The 22,537-nt window shown below is 39.8% G+C and overlaps 1 protein-coding gene across 1 annotated transcript in view; it reads left to right on the top strand.

Annotated features, from left to right (window-relative positions):
• Window positions 1–22,124, top strand: part of LOC145325805 (cytoplasmic dynein 2 light intermediate chain 1) — a 59,932-nt gene extending 37,808 nt beyond the window's left edge. The window contains exons 7-16 of the mRNA XM_080168764.1: window positions 2,089–2,128; window positions 2,612–2,714; window positions 3,428–3,495; window positions 4,685–4,720; window positions 5,285–5,362; window positions 6,929–6,988; window positions 7,690–7,737; window positions 9,025–9,080; window positions 11,879–11,960; window positions 21,076–22,124. Coding sequence (XP_080024890.1) covers window positions 2,089–2,128; window positions 2,612–2,714; window positions 3,428–3,495; window positions 4,685–4,720; window positions 5,285–5,362; window positions 6,929–6,988; window positions 7,690–7,737; window positions 9,025–9,080; window positions 11,879–11,960; window positions 21,076–21,180 — 676 coding nt within the window. The 3' untranslated portion in view covers window positions 21,181–22,124. The remainder of the gene's footprint in view (window positions 1–2,088; window positions 2,129–2,611; window positions 2,715–3,427; window positions 3,496–4,684; window positions 4,721–5,284; window positions 5,363–6,928; window positions 6,989–7,689; window positions 7,738–9,024; window positions 9,081–11,878; window positions 11,961–21,075) is intronic.
• Window positions 22,125–22,537: the final 413 nt, after the last annotated feature.

Genomic DNA, 22,537 nt, shown 5'->3' with positions numbered 1-22,537 from the left:
GCGGAACCGCAAAACTTTGCGCGAAAAAATTCGCACTGTCTCTGAGGACTCGACCGTTGAGTTAAAATCACGAATGACCACGGTTATTGAGGCCACTAGTCGATTGTTGGACCAAAACTCCGACAGGGTAATTAAATATATTAATACTCGTTGTAATATTATGAATGTACCTGGGCAGAATGTGGCGACCATAGAGGCATCCCTTCCCGCTGAGGACGTATCCCGGCCAGATGATGATGGAGTTGAGCTGGTTTCCCACTATGGCGGTTCTGAGTGCTCTGATGAGTACAGGCCCACCGATAGAGAAGGCAATCCCGAGGTCCTGGATCCTGCAGAGGAAAACAGTGACACAGAGCTCGATGCTCAAATCAGTGAGCTCTTTCCATCTGGAATTGATCTGCCTGTTAATCCGCAGGCTGGCGCTGCCTCTGAAGACCCAGTGGCCACGGCTCCCTGTGAGGGCGTGTTGGCCCTCCAGAATGCTGTTGTTCCAGAGCTTCCAGCAGCTCCAGAAGATCCTACTTCCTCAGAACCCAATCCTGTTGATATCGTAAAGAGGGCTATGGCCGCAATCGAAGAACCTGCGAGTACAACAGCAACCCGCAGAAGCAGGCGTGCAGGTCAACTGTGAGGGAATATTTCATATTCCCTCAGAAGGGGGCGAGTGTGGTATTCACCATCCAAGTTTATGTATCTCCATCCCTGTCCACATTCCTATACTTCTCTGGCTGAGTCAGACCTCCACTTGTAACCGCCACTATACTCCATCCTGCTGTGTTGAGGGCTAGTTGATTGTTGCAGGCCAAAGAGTGAATACTTCTCTCCCGTCTGCATTCGGTTAGATACAAGCCTATAAGTCTAGGCTGGCGGTATCTATATTATACACGTGGTTTTCTGTCCTTTACAGAAAACGAGACGTCCAAGCCTCTAATTGTTATCATATTAAATATATCCTATAATAATAATCCCATTAATCTGCCTATTCTAACCAGTTTTAATTGCTTAATAAATGTTGTATTTTTTAGAAATACCTTTGTTATATTATTGATATTTAATTGTATCGAAGCTACTCTATACTCGTATTCTGGTCTGTCTGTACATCCCCTCATACGTCATTATCTTATTCGTTAGATCAAACACTTTAGGTCTATATTGATTTTAAGTGTCCAAACTTTTTATCCAATATTTTAAATCTTTTTATTTTCATCATAATTTTGAATTATTTATCGTCCATTGTCTTATCCTTTAAGATCCATTTTAACTTTTTTCTCTGAATACCTCATGGTATGTTTTAGTTTTCCCAAGGGCCGTGATTCACCAAATTAATTCCAATTGAAATTGCTGAAAATTTGAATATTTTAGTGGCGTAATGTTGGCATAAAACTTGTTTTGCGCTGTAACTAAAGGGGAATGGATAAGAGAAAGGGGGGGGGGGGGGAGAAGGCATTGGGTTGATGGAAAATTTTCCCTTTGAATTGTTTGTCAGAATCTTGGTCCCTAGTCTCTGGTTCTCCATGAAGTTCAAAACTTTGACAGGATTTACTTGGAAGACTCCAAAGAAAAAAGGCAGTAGATGACATCAGGGATTTAAAGTAAAAGGGATAAGACAATGACCGATCAATTTATGTGTTTCTTCAATGCCTATACACAAAATTAACCTTCTTCCTGTTTATTACAATTAGTGATTAAAAAGGTTTGTCACTCAACTTAATGAACAAACCAATCAAATTTCAATTAAAGTCCCCAAAGTTAATAAGCCAACGATTAAGAAAACTTTGGGGACTAGTGCAGTAAACAGCCCATTGTCCCCTTCCTTTCCGAGATTACATTCAAATAGTAGCTTCGCTCCAAGAGGGAAGTGAGAATTTTTGGATAAAAAAAAGGAAAAATAGAGAAATAATCATTCCAGCTGTTTACAAGATCTTAGCAGGCATACATTCATACTTACAGACAGTCATTCTGTTACTTTAGCAGCTCTTTAGTATATAGTATTACGAAAACAAGGGAAAGAGAAAAATATATATTAAAGGAGAAGTTCTATTATTGTTTATTCTATGGGAAAAGTTTTGATTTGCTCTGAAATTGTAGAATTTGGACAACTCTCACCACATTGCTTAGTTCTATACAGGTAATTATAGATAGATAGATAGATAGATTGACAGATATATTAATTTAGAAATAGACAGATTGGTTTTTTAATTGTAAATTTCATTCTAAAAAAATGTAATGGTACTTTTTGTAGAGAATTATAGACTAGACAGTTGAGTGCGTATAGGCCAATGCGAATAGGATCCAGCTTTTGAGCGCTATTTACGTTCCTAATGACGATTTCTATAGAATTATGAAAAATGTGATTTTATTTAACACATTCGAAACGGTTGAATTCAGTTTGAAACGAAGAAATTGCAATTTACCTCCCTATTATCCTAAAAAAGAATAATATTGAATTTTTTTACTTGGCCTTGCGACCTATCATCATGCAGTTTTTCGTTCTTCTGCTACTTAAACGAAAATAAGAAATTGAAAAATGGAATACTTATAGCGCAACAAGGAGTATATCAAAGTAGCCCTGAGATAATATTTTTTTATAACAACATCAATATAAATTTAGGAGTATATAAAAGTAGCTCTAAGGTCCCAGAAGGCCGGAGATCTTGGAGTTCAACAAGCATTGGATAACATTAACAACAGTCTTATTGATGATGAACATCCAGGTATAAATAGATTAATAGATTGATAGATAGATCAATAAACAATTAGAATAGATACAACATAGATAGAATTTTTATATATTGTGATAGAAAAAAAGGCTTGAATTAACACAGAGAGATGGATATACATATGTGTATGTGTGTGTGTGTGTGTGTGTCTGTCTGTACCGTGGGATCTCGTTAACCGATATGATTCTTCTTTACAAAAAAAAGCTTCTCATAGGCCCTGGGAAGTTTTATAAGTATTTTGGGTGAGGGCATCACCATCCTCTAAAGAGATACAGCTAGTATATAATATTTAGATGAGAGAAAGTTGATTGTTTTATAACGATTTATATATTAATAGATGGTTGCTAATTATATATGTAAATTATCATTCCCATATAAACGACCCCTTAAATAGTGGATGTAAATATTCATTTATTTCCCGGGTATGATCATTTATATCCCGGGTATCATTTTTAGAAGATTTTAAATTTTTTTTGAAAGATTTTAGAATTTTTATGAATTAGAAAAATTATACCAGGGAAATAAATTAAATTTAAAAACCAAAATTAAACCACATTTTACTAGCATAAAAATGAGTTTATGTTTTAATGAGAATGATATTCCTGTCCAGTTTTTTGTTTAGGAATGAGTATTTCTTACCCGAGGGAATAAATGATGGACACTGGACAGGAATACCCCATTTAAAAGTATGTTGTTTTTCTTTACAGATATAAAGAAGATTGTTGGCTTTCCTATTCCTCTGCTTATCATCGGATCAAAATATGATATATTTCAGGTTAGAACAAGTTTGGGTACTCTCTCTCAAAGTGAGTAACGAGCACTGACTTCCCCCACCTATTCTACAAATAAATCAAAAGGGAAAAGCTTTTCTTAATTGAGAGGGAGGGGGGGGGGGATGGGCTAATCCTGTTCGGACTATACCTGTTAAAACTGCTGATCTAAACATTGACAAATTTTTCTTAACTTAGATTCCTTGTTAGGATTTAAATTTGTCATAAGCTGGATTAGTTTATTTATATAACCTATTTATTTTAATAAGAATTACATTTAGAATAGAACATTGAGAGAGAACAAATTTAGGGTTTCTAATTATTTTTTAAATCGTTTTTGGTCGCACCCATCCTCAAGGTACTAAGCAAAAAAACTCGCCAAAACCCCCAACCACTCTTATATTTAATTTATTTTTAAAAGTATTTTATTTCAGGGAAACTTGATAAAGTATGGAGTATTTTGTTTTCCCTTTTCGACTATTTGAGTACTAAACAAATTGATTTTTCCCTTTCAAGGAAGCTTCACAAATCCTTGCAAATTGGATACAGATCCGTTAGATGCTATATTGTTTTATAATATAAAATACACAAAAGTTGATGTTCTTTTTAGAAAAATCTCTAAAAAACATGCTTTTGATATTTTTATTCAAGCGTCGTTTTAATCGTATTATATTTATATACGTCAAATTAAAGGTTTCCTAATAAGTTGTATTGATGGCGTCGTCTTTCTACATTTAGGGGATGTCAGTCCTTACTCTGTGTAGCTTTAATCATAAATTTATTCATTGTCTATTCCTTATATAAAAGTAACAGAAAAATCATTACCAAAGTCCCTACATCCATTTAAAACATACTGCATTTCAAAACTTTTGATAGTATATAATTATCCTATTCATCTGCTTTTTGGAATAATGATTCCTAGAACAATTTATGAGCAAAGCATCTATATAATTCAATAATAAAAATGCAAGTATGTCCTTTTACTGTATCCTGTATTTATGCAATTGTGCAACAAATTTAAGTACAATTTTTCTTAGACCTACAAATTAATGTTCTGATTATTATTATTAAGTTTAACACTCTAATAAGATTTATTGTTAATTTTTCCTTCCTTTTGATTTTAGAGCTTCACTTTTATAGATGTTGTCATCTTTGTTTATAATATAACCTATATTCAAAATATGTTTTTTTTAGGATTTTGAACCGGAGAGAAAGAAAGCGGTTTGCAGGAAAATTATAAACTAAATGAACTTAAACCTTTTTTTTTGTTACTTTCATCATAAATCAAATATTGTCGGTGTAAAATATCGACAATAATCCTATTATATAAAGTAGTAAGCTTTTTTTGTCTATAGCAGAGAATCTCACAAACTGCTGAACCTATATGGTTCTATTTTACAGTGAAGCTTCTTATGAGATGGTTTCAGACTATTCTATTTTAAATAAAAGCCTGGGTATGGTTTTAGGCTATTTTTGCGTCCTTCTATCTATATCCATTTAAATATATAGACCCTAGATACTAGGGGTGTAGCCGCTAGTATTTTATAATGCAATAACAATGTATCCTTCTATAAAAGCAAAAGTATGCTGTCTGTCAAAAATATAGAAAAAAAATCAAAAAAAAATATAGAAAAAAACTCCAAAAATTGAAAGCATCCCTTTGACTGACAAAAAATTAATTTCTGGATTTTTAAAGATCTGTAGCTCCTGAAAAATAACCATTTAAAATAGGATAACACATTAACAATAGGATTAACATCTAAAGAAAATTTAGTTGAAAATTTGACCGTTAGGGTTCTCCGGTATTTGGCGCACAATCACAGGGCACACCTACAGTTCTACTCTGCTAAAGACCCGGGACTTGTTAAGAAGGTATTTATTGACACAGCTACTCTATAATCAGGGTATGTTCTTACCTCAGACTTTATGGCAGAGTATCCTTATTCTACTTCTTTACAAAACAAAAATAATTGAGCTAACAAGCAAGGGCGTCGAAGCTATTTGATTTGGGGAGGGGGGGGGGGGCGATTAAATATTAAAAATTAACATTTTAGGTCATTTATGGGGGGATGATTTTATATCATACATGCATGGACGTCCAAGCTTTTTTATTTAAAGGGGGGGGGGGTTAAGGAACTAAAATTTTAAAAATTTGCCTACAGCACCCCCAAATTCATTTGGATGGGGTAATCACACCTTTACCCCCCCCCCCACCCCCCCTTGGAGGTCTCTGCTAATAAGTATACTGAAAATTTAAAAAAATGTGGGGGTTTTCTATGAGGGGGGGAGGGATAGGGGAGTGGGAATAACCACTTTCCCCTATCAGTTATATTTAGCTACAACTATGTATAATACAATTTCTTCAAAAGAGAAAATATTGGTCTAGCCTTTAGCGAGTTCTTTCGCTAAATATACACACATACAGATAACCTTCCAGTTACTTTTATAATAAGGACTATGTGCTATGCCCCTATAGGCCTCTAGCGGCACTTGAAATGTTTTTCTTAAAAGTTTATAAATATAAATGTTTAGTCTATGTCAAGATCAGCTGTTTTTATTCATGTTTCTACGCTAACACCGCCTAGCGGCTTTTTATTTTTTTGTATTTATGACGATTTCCCTTGGGAGGGTTGTGGTAACCTCCCCCAAAATATTTATAAACCTTTCTAGGACCCATATTAAGCTACACTGCAAGGGAGAACCATAACGGTTCAGTGGTTAACGAAATCCTTCGGTACAGACAGACGAACAAACACTTAGACAGACACTGATCCTGTGATTTTTATATAAGAATTAAGGATAACTGAAAAGTTTATTTTTCATATATTTGTAAAATGAATATCCAATAATTCCGATAAAAATCAGAAGATTAAAAATATTAAGAAAACAATTACAATTTTGTCCATTAGTGGCGCTTATCTAACAATATGTTTCTTAACAAGGAAGACAAAATTCTTAAAATTGAAGCAAACAATTACTGGTGCAGAGTGTCAGAGTTTAATAAAAGGAGAACATTAATTTGTAAGTCTAAACAAAGTTGTACATAAATCTGATAAAAAATCGATATGACAACTCTAATGTGTCTAAATTAACAACAAAGCTAACCGTTACGAACGAACCTACCCTAATACCAGAAAAGCTTCACTTATAAAGACCATAATAATAGAAAAGCTTCGAATTTTGAAAGCAAAAATATAAGACAATGACCAATAAATCGAAGTACTTCTCCAATGATGATAAACAAAACTCCGCTTCTGTAGATTATTGATTGAAAAGTTTAGACTCTACTAGTTTGAAACCAACCAATCAACATGCAACAGAAGTACCCAAAGTTTTCAAGCCAACAAATAATTAAACTTGGTGATAAATCTTTAGGTACCAATGTCAACTAATGCCCCTTCCCTTGCTGAATAAGATCACATTGTATTTTTATTGCAGGCTAGGGATTTGGTGTCTTACAGAGCATTCAACACGGAGGCACCGAAAGGAGTTTCTCAGGTATTTTTTTTGATCTAGTGCAGTTGACAGTAAAATGTTCCTGGTAACGATTATCTCCAAAAATGTACGAAATTAGAGCAGTTAGCAGCAAAACGTCTGAACGTACATGTTATACCCGCACATCGTTATAAGCGGCATAAGAAGGAGATAGTCTGGAATAGTCCAGATCCATTAATGCACGGTTAAATTTTAGCTGAAGAAAATAAGAAGGAGATAGTCTGGAATAGTCAAGATCCATTAATGCACGGTTAAATTTTAGCTGAAGAAAAAGCGAGTACATAAATTAAGCATATATGTACGCTGTGAGATATCTTTACAATTTTAAGTTATGGCTGTTAAATATTATTTGTAGGTCTTTTTGGTCGATAATTTTTCGTGAAGCAGAAATCATGATTTACAAACATCAAGATATTGGTTTTTGTTTAATTCATGATATAATCATGGGCAACAGAACCTAGAAGCTTAGGGCATAAATAAATAAATGTAACAAGTAAATAATTGTACATTCCTAATGATGATACACAGCGTTACCTCATCTATAAATTACATTATGAAGATGATAATGTGGTTGAAACGTTTGGTCATTTAACCAGCCAATTAAAATTCAAAAATATAAAACTTTAGGACTACTTTAATTAACAGCTCATCGTCCCCTCCCTCCCTGTTAAAAAAGAAAACGTATAAAATTGATTATTATTTAGGATTATAACAAGCCTCTGATAATTCCTTTTGGATCTGACTCTTTTGAGGTTAGTAATTTTTTCAGTATTCCTTAAAGTACTTAGTCGATCACAGTAAACCCGACCTAACCCTAATTTTTAAATAAATTGAAAATGAAAGTGGGTGGGGTAGTAGTAACTGAAAATGCCAATACGTGCATTTTTAATTTAGGGACTTAATGGATAGGACAATTAAAGTTAAAATTATTCTGTAGAATAAAATCTTGGTTCATGAAAAGAAAACGAAGTAGAGGGTTTCGTCGTATTTTCACAGTATTTTTCTCCTATTTCTAGCCTTTGAAGGGGGATCTAAACCTACGGGGCTAATTTCCTAACCATGCGGGGGAATCATTAACATTTACCTAACCTAAAACAACCTATCAAAATCTACTGTGGAAATACGACGAAACCCGCTTGTTTATTTTCTTTCCATGATCCAAAATCTTTCATGGGAAAGTTTTCATACTGCTAGTTAATACCAGCCAATCAAGATTTGTTAAATATCCCCAAAGATTTAAAACAACTTTTTCATAAAACGTTTTTTTAATATTGAGATTTATTTAATGTAATTATTTAATTATGAAAAATGATTTTTAACAGATTTAAGAAAAACAGAAGCCTTACTTTACAAATTTTAAAAGGAAAAAAGCCTCTTAAAGATCAAAGACGTTACGAAAGCTATTAGTTGAAATAATGCTTTAGGTCCTTTTAAGTAAAGTTTTGTCTTAGGGTGTTTTAAGTCATCTCAGAGGCAAGACCTAGTTGCTGGCTGAACTTTTAAAGCAAGTGATTTTGCGATCTCCAAATTGGGCTACAAATTGCATACATAATTTCAAACTATGAAAATTGAAGGAAATTTCAGATTTTTTTTCAATTGACCATACCCTGCATTTCTGTAAATTTAGTAGCAAAACTACTCTATACAAAGGGAAAATCCGGCTACCATATAAACCTAACTTCAACCAATCAGTGATAATTTTAATGGATTACTTTTGGTGTATAAAATACCCTGTAATTCATTCTGTCCGTCGATCCGCACCGCTATGTATAAAATATGACTATCTCGGCTCTTTTAGAAGAGTGACTGCTTTTTTTTTAGTGAAGATACCCAATCGGTACGTCAGTCTGTCGGTTATGCTAAAAAAATACATTTATACAGTGAAATATAAATGTTTTGTGATTATTTAGCTTGTCTTTCTCTTTTTCTTTACTTTTCCCTTTTTTTATGATCACTGAACATTTATTCTATATTTGTTTCCTTTTTTGTTTTTGTAAGTTTTCATCCTTGTTACACCATAATTATTATTATTGTTTCAGTCAATATTTGGTAGTACAGAGGTTCCAAGTCTACAGGTTGTTAAACACCAATACAGGTGATCATATTTCCAGTTTGGCTTCCAAACCGCATAATATCCAATTTTCGGGTCTCGACCATACTGAAAATCCGTGTATCGTATCGTATTACAATCAATTTCTAAGAATATTAAAATAAAAATCATAAAATTGGCCTATATGACCTAACAAAACTGGTTTTAATCTTATAGTTTTCATTTTAATATCCGCAAAAAACGGTCTCTAATCTCTATCGAACACTTTAATAAAGTCTAACCGTCTGTAATTCCAAAACTTTCTTAATTTTATCCAATTTACTCAGATATATGAGAAAATTTATGTAGACTGGCCCATAATACAAAATTAATTTATATTTTGGGATCATGGCAAGTTAAAGTTTATCTATTTTTTTCTGTTGGCCTAACCAAACTGGTTTTAATCTTATGACTTTTCATTTTAATATCCGCGGAAGGATGTCTATAATACACTTTAATTTTTTTGTTAAACCCACGAAGGGAGGGAGGGGGCATTAGGCTGTTTATTATTTGATTGTACTAGTCCCAAAATAACATTATCTTATTTCATGGCTTAAAAACATTGGAAGCTTTAATTGAATTTCCATTTGTTGGTTCATTAAGTTAAGTGTCCCAATTGTTCAACCACTAATTGACATCTACAAAAGTGACAATTTTGTGAATCATCATTGTTTATCGGCTATTGTTTTATACCTTAAAATCCTTGTTTAAAACCTGTTGATCAAACAAGCAGTGTATTGTTATTATGTCTATTAGTTACATCCATATGGGAAAGAGGGGTTCACCAACTTAGTATTTTGGAATGTATTATATATTACGCCCCTCCCCCCAAAAGCTTTATACCATTTTTTAAAAGGGGGGGGGGGGGTATGACCTTTCCCCCGGAAAAAAAGTTTGGGGCTTCGTAAGATAAGATCAAATAGGAATATTTCATCCACGAAAATCAAATAAAAAAATGTGAATATTTATTATCCTTTATTAGATAAACAGGGATGACAACATCCTAAATGCAAAGCTCTGAAACTGCATGACAGAAGAACATTAACTCTTGTAGAGTGTTAGAACTGAATATACAAAATATAAATATATATGTTTTGCAAATATTATACGTAAATTTGAAATACAGAATTCTGTTTAAGGACATACTTACAGTTATAGGACTTGATTATAGAGATGATTCGCTAATAATATTGTACCTTATAATATTGTAATAGGAATCAGTAGTCATAAATCAGATCAATAAGATCATGATTATATCCCATAAAAAATTGTTTTAAAAAAGTTAAAAATCAACATGTTTAAAATGAACGTACGGACATTCTGGTAACGATTACAGAGTTGCTACGCTTTCTAAATCGTACCTTCGCTTTAAAAAAGTTATTTGTAATTTTTCAGTTGCTAACAAAGTAAAGAGAGCCAGAGCAAATAGTCTTTTTAACAGAAAGAATATAATAAACTTATGAAATAAAAATGAATATTTGATATTAAAAAATCCGACAAATATTTTTTATTCATCTTTTTTGGTGTAAGTGGGATTTTAATAAAAAATAATTTGAATATATATGTTAAATTACAGTTTATTTCTACGACTTGCTTCATTAATTCATATTTCAAAAACCAAATAGTTGACTGAAGTTTAGCTGGTCCAGAAAGCACAGACCACCCCCTCTCACAACCAATATCTTTTTTAATTAATCGAAAATAGGTGGGTTGGGGTAGTTCTTTTCATGTACCCCTCTGGAGATGGGTTACCCTTCGAAGTCTACACCCGTTGAGCCTGAACCCTTCGGTCCTGTCATGTACCTACCATAATATATTCCAACCAACTTGGTCTAAAGTGTAATACAAACACAAATTAACTACCCCCTTCCACCTAATTTATTTAGAGAGGGGGGAGGGGCGGGCAGCATATTACGTTGAACATAATTTTAATGAACTTAAACATGAACTAGTATCAAATAAAATCTTTCAATATTTATTTAAATTTAAAGTTTTTATAACATCAAAATTATTAAAAGTTAATAATTTTTGAAATGTATAGTTGAAGTATCTGGATGTTTTTAAATAAATCAAAATCAACAAGGATGACAACATCCATAAAAGCGAAGCTCTGAAAAGATAGAACACACGGACATTAACACTTGTATAGTGTCAGAACTGAATAATCAGAATATAAATGTATAAGAGTCAAAGCAAAATTGTGCGTAAATTTGTTGAAAAACTGCTTGATACAGGATAATGTTTATGGACATACTTACAATTTTAGGACTTGATTTTAGAGTTGCTTTGCTTATAATATTGTACTTTGTTGTCCCATGAATCAGTATACCAAAAATCAGAACATTCGGATAGTTAGATCACATAAAACTTTTTTGTTAAAAAAGTAAAAAATCAACATGTTTAAAATGGACTTACGGACATTCTGGTAATGATTATAGAGTTGCTACGCTTTCTAAATCATACCTAACTACTTCAGGAATCACCATGCAAAGTTTGAAATCGATAGGACAATTCTAACATGCCTAAATTAACAAAAAAGCTATCTGTCTCAGACGTACGGACGGACGGACGGAACGACCCTTATTATAGAAAAGCTTTGCTTTTAAAAATAATGGGAGTAGGAGTAGTTTTTATGTTTTTCTGTTTTACGCCAGAGGATAGGTTAGGTTATATTGTGTGCAAGGATAATTAATCAAGCATAAGGAGAAGGGGGCTAAGGCAAGGTTTTCTGAGCTTGCTATGTACCATTTGGAGAAACACTAGATTAATTTATCATCTGTTGACCTATCCATGATTATATTTAGCACAATGTTCCCCCTGGAGGGAGATGACTCTGGCAAAGGAATGAGCAAGATAGAGGACCCGGCTAAGGATAATAACTTTAAGGTAAACATAATTATTGGCATGGCTCGGTAACTGCCCGCCAGCCGCCTGTAAGACTCCAGGAAATAAACCTTTTTCAATTTTAAAATTAGCTGGAAGTGTAAACCTGACCCAAATATGGCAATCCCTGTTTACAAATAGATTTCCAAACCATTAAATTTGAGGCTTATTCGGATGTCAAGCCCTTACTATTGGTCACCTAGTTTAAGGCACCAGAGATGGGTTTTTAATAAATGCCGCGTTTTATCGACAATTTTTTAGACATTGATTGATTGAACGAAGACGATGGAATTTCAACATAGAGTATACAACTTAAGAATTCAAAATTTTAAAATTATTATTTTAGCCATTTGTATAATGTCTAATACAACTTAGATCCATTTTCGCTGCATATTTATTAATGCATCTTTTTAGAGCTGTGTTAGACATTATACAAATGGCTAAAATAATAATTTAAAATTTTGAATTCTCAAGTGGTATACTCTGTTAAAATCGTACGGGGCATTGATCTTCAAGATGAAATAAGGTTTTTAACAGAGTATACAACCTAAGAATTCAAAATTTTAAAATTATTATTTTGGCCATTTGTATAATGTCTAATACAGATCTAAAAAGATGCATTAATACATATGCAGCGAAAATGGATTTAAGTAGTATTAGACATTATACAAATGGCTAAAATAGTAATTTTAAGATTTTGAATTCTTATGTTGTATACTCTGTGTTGAAATCACATCGTTTTCGTTCAATCAATCAATGTCTAAAAAATTGTCGAAAAAACGCGGCATTTATTAAAAACCCATCTCTGTAATATTTGGCGAGGTTAAGGTAATAGAGAGAAGATCTGATGAGACAGCGTATCATGTCATAAGGTGCTTGTTTAATAGATTCCTTCTCTTAGGGGGAAGGGATCACATAAAGATAACATTTACATATTTAGGGCAGGGGAAAGGGAATGTGATTCTGACAAACAATTCTAAAGGAAAATTTCCAAAACCCCCTTCCCCTTTTCCTCCCCTTCTTACCCACAACTCTTCAATTACATGAAAAAACAAAATATACTTTCACCTTATTTTTTAAGATTTCGTTTTTTTGTATAATTGATTGTTAGAATAGCTATTCCTGATTTAGAGTGGGTTAAAAAAGGATATCAATAGATTCCTTCCCTTTATATATCAGGGGGGGGGGGGAGGGATCACACACATACATGTATAATAAATTAGTACGGGTTAAGTAAAATTATAGCAGATTCCTTTCTTTTAAGTATTTTTTTTTGGGGGGAGGGTGGAATTTCAAATAAAACTTTTTACAACATTCTAATCAATATAATTTTAACATGGACTTGAGCTTGCCCAAGAGAAAATATAACATTGTCCCGTCCTACTCCATGACAACTTTAGATCCCATTTTAAATTGTATTTCATAAGATCGAGTTTTGAGGTTATATAAGTTGAATAATTTTATTATTGGCAAAATTAGATATTACATGAGAAATTTTGAAAATAATCTTCCTTTATATTTCCCTATGGAGAAAAATGAATTTATACCCAAGGAGAGAGGGGACAAAGTTGTAAATACATTTTCTCTTTTCGATAGCTTAAAAATTTTTGGGCCACAATTAAATCTTTATTAGAAGGTACTATTTATATATTATTCTTTTAGCTTTTTCATCAATTATTTTAATCTACTGAAAAGTAATTTTGTTTATCATAATTTTGAATGTACATAATTTTATCGCCTATTGTCTTATCCCTCTCATATTATCCCTGATTTTTTTTATCTAATTTAAGAAGATTAAGTATTATCCTCATAGAAATATTGTTTTTAATTTGAAACTAGGATATTATATCTATTTTCCTGTTAGAGTTGTCATATCGATTTTAAACTTGACATCGTAATTCATCTGAAGAGTAGCAATTCGTTACCACAACGTCCATTTAAAAGATTTAACCTTTTTTTAACCTTTTAACAACAAGTTTTAATGTGATATAAATATCCCATTCATGTAATTTAAAAAAAACTGATTCTAAACAACGAGGTATAATGTTATAAGCGAAGCACCTCTATAATCAAGTCCTAAAAAGTTAAGTATATATGTCTTTAACAGTTTTGAAACAAATTTTTATATATTATACATATTCTGCTAATTCAGCTCTGACACTCTACTATTGTTAATTTTTGTTTATTCTACCCTTTCAGATTTTCGTTTTCATGGATTGTGTATTTGTGGTAATACGACACCCATACGGACAGGCCGATTACAGAGTTGCTTCGCTGTGACTTATGATAACAAACCCCCAGCACTAATCCTATTATATCACTATCCATCTCATGACCGCTGTTAACCCCGCACCCGGCGGTCAAACTAGCCTGCCTAAATGTGGGGAGGGGACTTGAACATGCAACTATCACGAGTCCATCATGCGCTTATATAATCGGGAGGCACTGCCTCCCCTTTTACCACCGCTGCCCCCACAGCCTGTCTACCGTCGGGCGCTAAGCCCTAGCGCCCCACACCCCCTTCAAACCTAACCATTGTTATATTTTTGTTGTATATATATAGTAAACATAACTTGTAAATATTATTCAGTTTAAATATATAATTCTGTATGATTGAATCCTGCTTGTTTGTTTGGTAGAATACTTAAAGGCTAGGGCCCGTTGAATCCGAACTCGTTACCCCGTGGGCCGAGTACGCTCGGCTTACCAGAACTTGGTGTCAGCGTGTTTCAATCGAGCCTTACAGAAACTAGCCTATTCTACCTCTGATTGGACCCTTTGGCAAGTAAGGGGACAATCAGCCGCCAACTGACCCGTGAGACGGCCTTTTTAGGTCGAATTTCCATCATTTTTGAACGCAATATGTGGGCCTCTGGCCTACGGCAAGCAGATTTAGCCTGCTAAAAGCGCCAGTTAAGACGCTTTTTCCGTGTCGTGTAGGAGTAGCGCTAGGTGCGCAGCCACGGCAATCGGATAATTTAGCTCAGACGGCTACAAAACTGAGTCTAAATTGGCAAGTGTAGCTGGGACAAGCCCCAGGACACCCAGGCCAAACCTACGAGACAGACAGCTGTGTGCTGGTCTCCCTAAGAAGGCAATGTGTGGCTGCGAAGCTTCAGCACACAAGTAAGCCCTACCACTGCGACGGATAGCAGATTTTGAGCCACAGGCACGGTAGGACGGGACATTCCCTGCCGCTGCCTCCCAGGATTCGAACCCGAGGCGCTGCAGGACGGGCCATTCCCTGCCGTCATTTGTCGGGATTCGAACCAGCGGCGCTGTAGGACGGGTCATTCCCTACCGCCGTCACCCCTCTGAACCTTGCAGGACGGACATTCCCTGCTGCCAGTGCTTCCAGAATCGCACCTAGAGCTCCTAGTGATAACAACACATCATTGTGTATAAAATGTCAACCAAGTGATAAAAATAAATATAAAATTGTTGACCAAGTGATAATTAATAAGCTCTAGTGATTCGAAGCTACAGTCTAAGCCACCATGGTAAGCGATACCACCATAGCTGCGGTGCGGCCACCACCAAAGTTTCTGCCAACCCCAGCCGAACGAGAGGCCCCCTTGTCTCAAGGGCAGGACCTCCACTTCCCCTGCCATATCAGGGTGAGGTTTCCTACTCCTGACCCTGCCCAGCATGTACAGGTTGATGCCATGATTGACTCTGGCAACCGTGTACCAGGGTCTGCTGTAATTTCGGAGCACCTCATGCACGCGATGGGCGTGCAACGCATGTTGATTCCGGACAACACCCAGATCCTGACTGCTAATGAGGACGGCCAGCCCCTCCAGGTAATTGGAAAATTAAAAGAGTTATATATGGCAGTTTCACACACTCTTATACTCCATCTATACCACGTGTCTGTGGTCCGAAATCTCTCACACCCTCTGAACCTAGGAGGGTATTTTCTCAAGGAGTTCGGAACTAGGCTCTGTTTCGACATGCAACCACCTTGCTTGTGGGCGCGTGGGGAGTTTATCCCACTCCGTGGCGTCCCCATTGACCGGGAGACAGCCGAGAGAGAGCTAAGCTATGAGGGGCCTCTGCCAGGCCCCCTGCCTGAGCAGCCGCGTGTGGTTGAGAAAGGCACACACTGGGTGGACGCTGAGCTCAACGCACACAAGGGAGCTAACCTGCTAGCCATGGGGTTGCCCCCAGTGCCCAAGGTGCCAAGGGAGAGCCTGCCAACAACGTTTCCTGAGATTGCCAGCCCTCCAGAACCCATCTTCTCCTCCGACACTTTTATTAACGGCCAGCCGTGTCCACCTGGCCCCCTCTACCTGGGACCTCCAGCCAGTCCACCAGCCAAGCCCGAGTCCAGACCCGTCAAGTCGCGGTCTGATGTACCCGGAGCCACACTCAGCTCTCAGGCCCCAGCCTCTCCCGGCGCCGTGCCCGTCAAGCCGCGGCCGGACGCCCACGGAGCCAAAGCTGGACCCAGCACTTTGGCCTCTCCCAGCGCCGAGCCCGTCAAATCGTGGCCGGACGCCCCCGGAGCCACGCCTGGCTCCGACACGTCAACCTCTCCAGAAACCGAGCCCGTCAAGTCGCGGCCGGTGGGTCCCGGAGCCAAGGCTGACCCCTCACCAGCCACGTATAGGCTAAGCGCTGTCACTCCAACTGACGGTCAACCACCCCAGCTCCGCACAGCCAAGCGGGTGGTCCTGCCTGGCCGCGGGGTTATGGCGGTCCCTGTTGAGCTAGTGGGCCATCGCACCAAGGATGCCATTCAACTAGCTGCCCCAGAACAGAGGTTTGGGGAGGACCTTGTCATTCCAGAGGGCCTGTATGCCCACAGGCCTGGCTCTGCCACTGTGTTCAGAGTACTGGTGGTCAATGAGGGGGAGGTGCCCCTCTTGCTGGATGCTGGCCTCCCAGTGGCAGGGGAGCTGGTCAAACCTGACATTTTGGAGGTCTCTGATACGCCTCCCCCGCGTCTCCACTCGTTCCAAGAACCTGCTGAGCCTATAGGCATGCAAGAGTTGTGGGAGGCCCTGGAGATGGAAGACAATGAGTTCCTACGCAAGGACCCCTTGCTCAAGAAGGAGGTCTGGACTACGTTGTCAGAGTACAGGGACGTCTTCTCCAATTCTACCCCCGGCTGCACAGATGTGGTTGAATTGCAGCTGCGCCTCAAACCAGGGACCCAGCCGATCCGCCAGAGATTCAGGGATCTGAACCCGCGGCAAGAGGCTGAACTGGAGAAACAACTGGACACCTGGCTGCAGGAAGGAGTTATAGAGCCGTCGGACTCCGCCTGGAGCAGCCCCCTGGTGCCCATCAAGAAGAAGGACGGGAGCACCCGCTGGGCCGTCGACTACAGGGCCCTCAACAAGTGTCTGGAGCTGGACAGCTACCCCCTGCCTAGGATCCAGCAATTGGTGGAACGAGCTGGCGGGCACCGTGTCTACAGTGCTCTAGACGCGGTGGCCGCCTACTACACCATCCGTGTGTCTGAGGATAGCCGGCCCTGCACCGCCTTCACCACCCCCAGGGGCTTGTATCAATGGAAAAGGATGCCCTTTGGCCTGGCTACGGCACCGTCTGTCTATTCCAGGTTTATTGCAGGGGTCCTAAACCCACTAGGCACAGCCAACCTCCAGTCATACCTTGACGACGTCCTGACCTTCCATCAGGATACCTGGGCCCACCTGGCCAGGCTCCGAGAGGTCTTGGAAGCCCACCGCAGGGGAGGGATCCGCCTCAAGCCAGCCAAGACCAAGTTGTTCCGGTCCAAGGTGGATTATCTGGGTCACACCCTCAGCCGTGAGGGGATAGCCATGCAAGAGGACTATATTGACCGCATCTTGGACTGGCCAGCCCCTAGCACCCCCAAGGATTTGCTGGCGTTGCTGGGCTTCTTTGGATACTACCGCCTGTTCATCCCAGAGTATGCAGACCTCACCTACGAGATGAATCGGCAGAAGACGGCCAAGGCCCTAACCTGGACGCCTGAGATGGAAGCCCAGCTGCTGCAACTCAAGGACAAGTTCCGCCAGGCCCCCATCCGAGCGCCGCCCAGGTTTGATTTACCAGCAGTGTTCCAGCTCACCACAGATTTCAGCAGCCGCGCCATCTCTGCCATACTGAGTCAATGCCAGGAGGGCAAGGAGAGGCTGATTGCCGCCGTGGGGCGCAAGACAACCGACCCTGAAACGCGCTACCCGTCCTGGAAGGGAGAGATGGCCGCCATTATCTATGGGATCCGAAAATTCCACGGCATCTTGTCCTACCGCAGCTTCCAAATCAACACTGATTCCTCTGCCCTGCTACAGATGAAATCACTGAACACATCCACAGGGATGGTGGCCCGCTGGCAGGAGGAGCTAGCGGCCTTGGATTTTACCGTCTGCCACAGGCCTGGCACTCAGAACACCAACGCCGACGCCCTCAGCCGCCGGGAAGATGCCAACATGCCAACGGCTAGCGCCGAAGAATTAGCAGAGCAGGCTGAGTATATCCACAACCTGGGCCAGCCAGGGGAGGCCGCAGCTAGGCGGCCTCCTGCCGCCCGACTGGATTCAGCTAGAGTATTGGAAGCCCAGACACAGGACCCCCTCCTGCTCCGTGTCCGCCAATGGGTGGCTGATGGCAAGGCCCCAACCAAGGCTGAGCTGCGTGGCAAGGAACGAGACGAGCAGCAGTACGCCAGCCGCTTCTCAGCCCTGGGGCTTGACGAGCATGGCTGCCTCACCACCACTGACCAGACTCTGACAGGGGAGAGGACAAGATACCTGCTGCCCTCGGCCCTCCAGAAGGACGCGTTCTTTCTAGCCCATGGGACCCCCATGGCTGGGCACTTTGGGATGGACGCAACTATCGCCCGCGTTGCCATGCACTTCTGGTGGCCCAACCTGGCCCGTGACGTCCGCCTGATGGTACAAACCTGCCCTGAGTGTGTCCAGAAAGTTACCAAGGAGAGGCTGAAGCAGGGGATCCACGTGCCCTCCCGCCAGGGGTATCCACAGCAAGTCCTATTCATCGACCTGGTGGGGCCACTGCCAGAGACCCCAGCTGGGAACCGCTACATCCTCACCTGCCAAGATGGATTTAGCCGGTTTGTCAGCCTCTACGCCATCCCCAACAAGCGCACCCTCACGGTGGCTGAAGCCCTGTTGCACCGCCACCTGGCCACGTTCGGATGCCCCCTGAAGATCCATTCCGATAATGGAATGGAATTTACCGGCCAGGTATTCCAGGAACTGGCCTCCCGGCTCGAGATTGGCCTGACACATCCACCACCCTACAACCCGCAGTCCAACCGAGTGGAGAGGTTTCATAGGACGCTCAACACAGGCATGCGCCTGTTCCTAGACAGAGACGATAACAACTGGGAGCCCCACCTGCCTGCCATCGCCTTTGCCTACAACACCAAGGCCTGCAGATCTACTGGTGTGACCCCGTTCCTGGCCTTCTTTGGGAGAGAGGCCAAACTGCCAGTGGACATGGTGCTACGGCTGCCAGAGACCGAATATGCTTCAGTTCCAGCCAACGTCCAAGCTCTGTTGCAGCGCTACTATGCAGTTTATGATGCCATCCAGCAGAAGGAGGAGGGAGCCATCAGGAGGAGCGCGGCAGCTTACGAAGGCACGGCCAAGTATGAGGTTGGAGACTTGGTCTGGTACCTGGCCCCTCGCCTGGTGCCAGGAAAGGCAGCCAAGATTACCAAGAGATGGACTGGCCCCTGGAAAGTAGTGAGGAAAGCTACAGAAGTCCATTATGTCATTAAACCTGCCTCTCCAGTAGCCAGAATCTCAGAAGTTACCGCGCATGTAGGCCGACTGCGCAAATACACTGGAGATGTGACTGCCCACCAGATCCCAGACGACATCCAAGTTGACGTGGACGGCGACGAGGATGCCACCGAGCTGCCAGTTGGAGCGGCGGCGCCCGCAGCTAGCAACCCAGGAGAGTTCCCAGTGCACCAGCCAGCCGCAGCCGCCCCACAGCCTAGCGGCCAAGATCGTGACCCAGTGGAGGAAAACCTGCAGGAGCAGCCCAACGAACCGCCGCCGCCGCCGCCCGCTCCAGAGCCACTCAGAGATGCCATCTGGAACCCTGACTCAGACATGGAGAACCTGCCAGCCAGCAGCGAGCCTGTAGGAGAAGAGCCAGCCACTGCGATGGAAGAAGCCGCCCCAGAAGAAGAAGAAGAAGCCATGTGCCCCCTGCTGATGACAGCCATCCCCATCCGGGTCGGAGCTAGGAGGCCAAGCAACCTGAATCAAGCAGGCGCCCCCATGGAATTCTACGCGCCCTTTGCCATCACCATTCCACCCTTAGGAACCACCAGAGTCTGCCTAGGCCTCCGTGTCCAGCTACCAGCCGCGACAGAACTGATCCTGCAGACGAGGCAAAATTTCCAGCGGCGAGGCCTGGCCGTGGCCAACCCACGCCTAGAAGCCAACCAGGAGCTGACAATGCTGATCACCAACCACAGTCAGACCGAGCAACGAGTGTCCCGGGGAGCCTGTGTAGCCCGAGCTGTCCTCCATCGAGCTGTGCCCCAAGAACTGCCTGTCCGGCGCATGAGCCGGCTGTCGTATCCCCAGGTTCAAGGCCTGGTGGCTCAGGAGCCACGCAACCCTTGAAGGGGAGGTTGTGGTAATACGACACCCATACGGACAGGCCGATTACAGAGTTGCTTCGCTGTGACTTATGATAACAAACCCCCAGCACTAATCCTATTATATCACTATCCATCTCATGACCGCTGTTAACCCCGCACCCGGCGGTCAAACTAGCCTGCCTAAATGTGGGGAGGGGACTTGAACATGCAACTATCACGAGTCCATCATGCGCTTATATAATCGGGAGGCACTGCCTCCCCTTTTACCACCGCTGCCCCCACAGCCTGTCTACCGTCGGGCGCTAAGCCCTAGCGCCCCACACCCCCTTCAAACCTAACCATTGTTATATTTTTGTTGTATATATATAGTAAACATAACTTGTAAATATTATTCAGTTTAAATATATAATTCTGTATGATTGAATCCTGCTTGTTTGTTTGGTAGAATACTTAAAGGCTAGGGCCCGTTGAATCCGAACTCGTTACCCCGTGGGCCGAGTACGCTCGGCTTACCAGATATTCACTGTTTTATTGCAGGAGCCAGAAATAGACCAACTACGGGCACAGAAAGATGATGATCTAGAAAGATATCGCAAGGATTTGGACAGAAGGAGAAGAAATTATAATGATTTTGAAGAATAAAATTATGGATATTATTAATATTTGTAAAGGAATTATAGACAGCTTTTCGCGAATATTAAAATTAAAAATGATAAAATTAAAACCACAGGTCGGGGCATAACAAAACTTGTATTAATTTTATAATTCGTGGAAAATTGTCTGTAATACGATGAATGATTTTTCAGTGTGGCTAAGAACCGGTTTTAATCCAGCGGATATTAATTGGTTTCGAAGCCATACTGGGAAAATTAATATTTTTTTCATTTTCGAAGGTTTTTTCTCACACTTTTTTCAATGGTACTTTTGAGTTGCTTTTCGACCATTTTCATTTACAAGAGGGGGGGGGGGGGGGATGGAATCATTTAACCTATTTAAAAAAAAGAAATTATTATAAAATTAAAGAGACGATAATGATTGATTTTTAATTTCCTATTCTCTGTTTTCCAAGAAAGCAGCTCTAGTAGTCTAGAGAAATACGAAGAAAAGATGACAAAACAGACATTTAAAAAAATCTTTAACATTCAAAAGTGTAATATAACGTTTCAATTTTGATGCCTTAATTTCGATCTAAAAAAGAGTTTAAAATTGTGATAAACTAAATTTTCCGTCCAAATAAATCCAAACTTATATTTTTACTTTTGCAATTTTATTTGTAATGAAATATGTAATCTAAATAAATATTAAGCAATTTGAAAAAATAATATTGTAAATTGCAGTTAATCAGGGAGGAAGGCATAAATCCTTGATATTTTTGTTAATAGGACGTTTTTGGTTGATCAGAATAGTGAAAGGTGCTTAGAAAATGTTGAGATTTGATAATATGATTAGAAATTTTTACATTCACACTCCCTTTAAATCAATAATTTCAATATACAGAAGGTATAATTTTGTTTATAATCATTAAGCATGTACACTAATTTATCGTCCATTGTCATATCCCTTACAATCCCTGGCAATTAATTAAAATAAAGAGGAAATAAAATGTGTTTTTATAAATAATTATTTTTAATTGAAATTTATTTACGTGTACTTATATACTTGACAACAATTATAAAGGTGGTAATAGTCAGGGAGTAAGGGAGGGAACAATGGGAAATTAATTCAATATAAGAGTTATCAAAGAAAGGGCATGAAATCCAGTTTAATCCAATAAATTTGTGGGAAATTATAAAGGGATTGTTAATTGAATAATAGATTTCCATAGCGTCATGTAAAGTGAAATCACAACTTGTTTTTGATGAAATATATTGAGGTTTTTTGGTGTGATTTTTATATTAAAAGATTATTGGACCCAGCCAGCTGCTAGCAAGAATATGACTGCCCCTTTTTATTCTGTTTATTTCCCTTGCCCCTTGCCCCCACCTCCCTCCTCCCTTCT

Source organism: Acartia tonsa, chromosome 8, assembly GCF_053477335.1.
Source record: "Acartia tonsa isolate MP-2025a chromosome 8, ASM5347733v1, whole genome shotgun sequence".
In the NCBI taxonomy this organism is placed as follows: Eukaryota; Metazoa; Arthropoda; class Copepoda; order Calanoida; family Acartiidae; genus Acartia; species Acartia tonsa.
The sequence above is the reverse complement of the archived record's forward strand: the minus strand, read 5'-3'. Positions and strand labels throughout refer to the sequence as shown.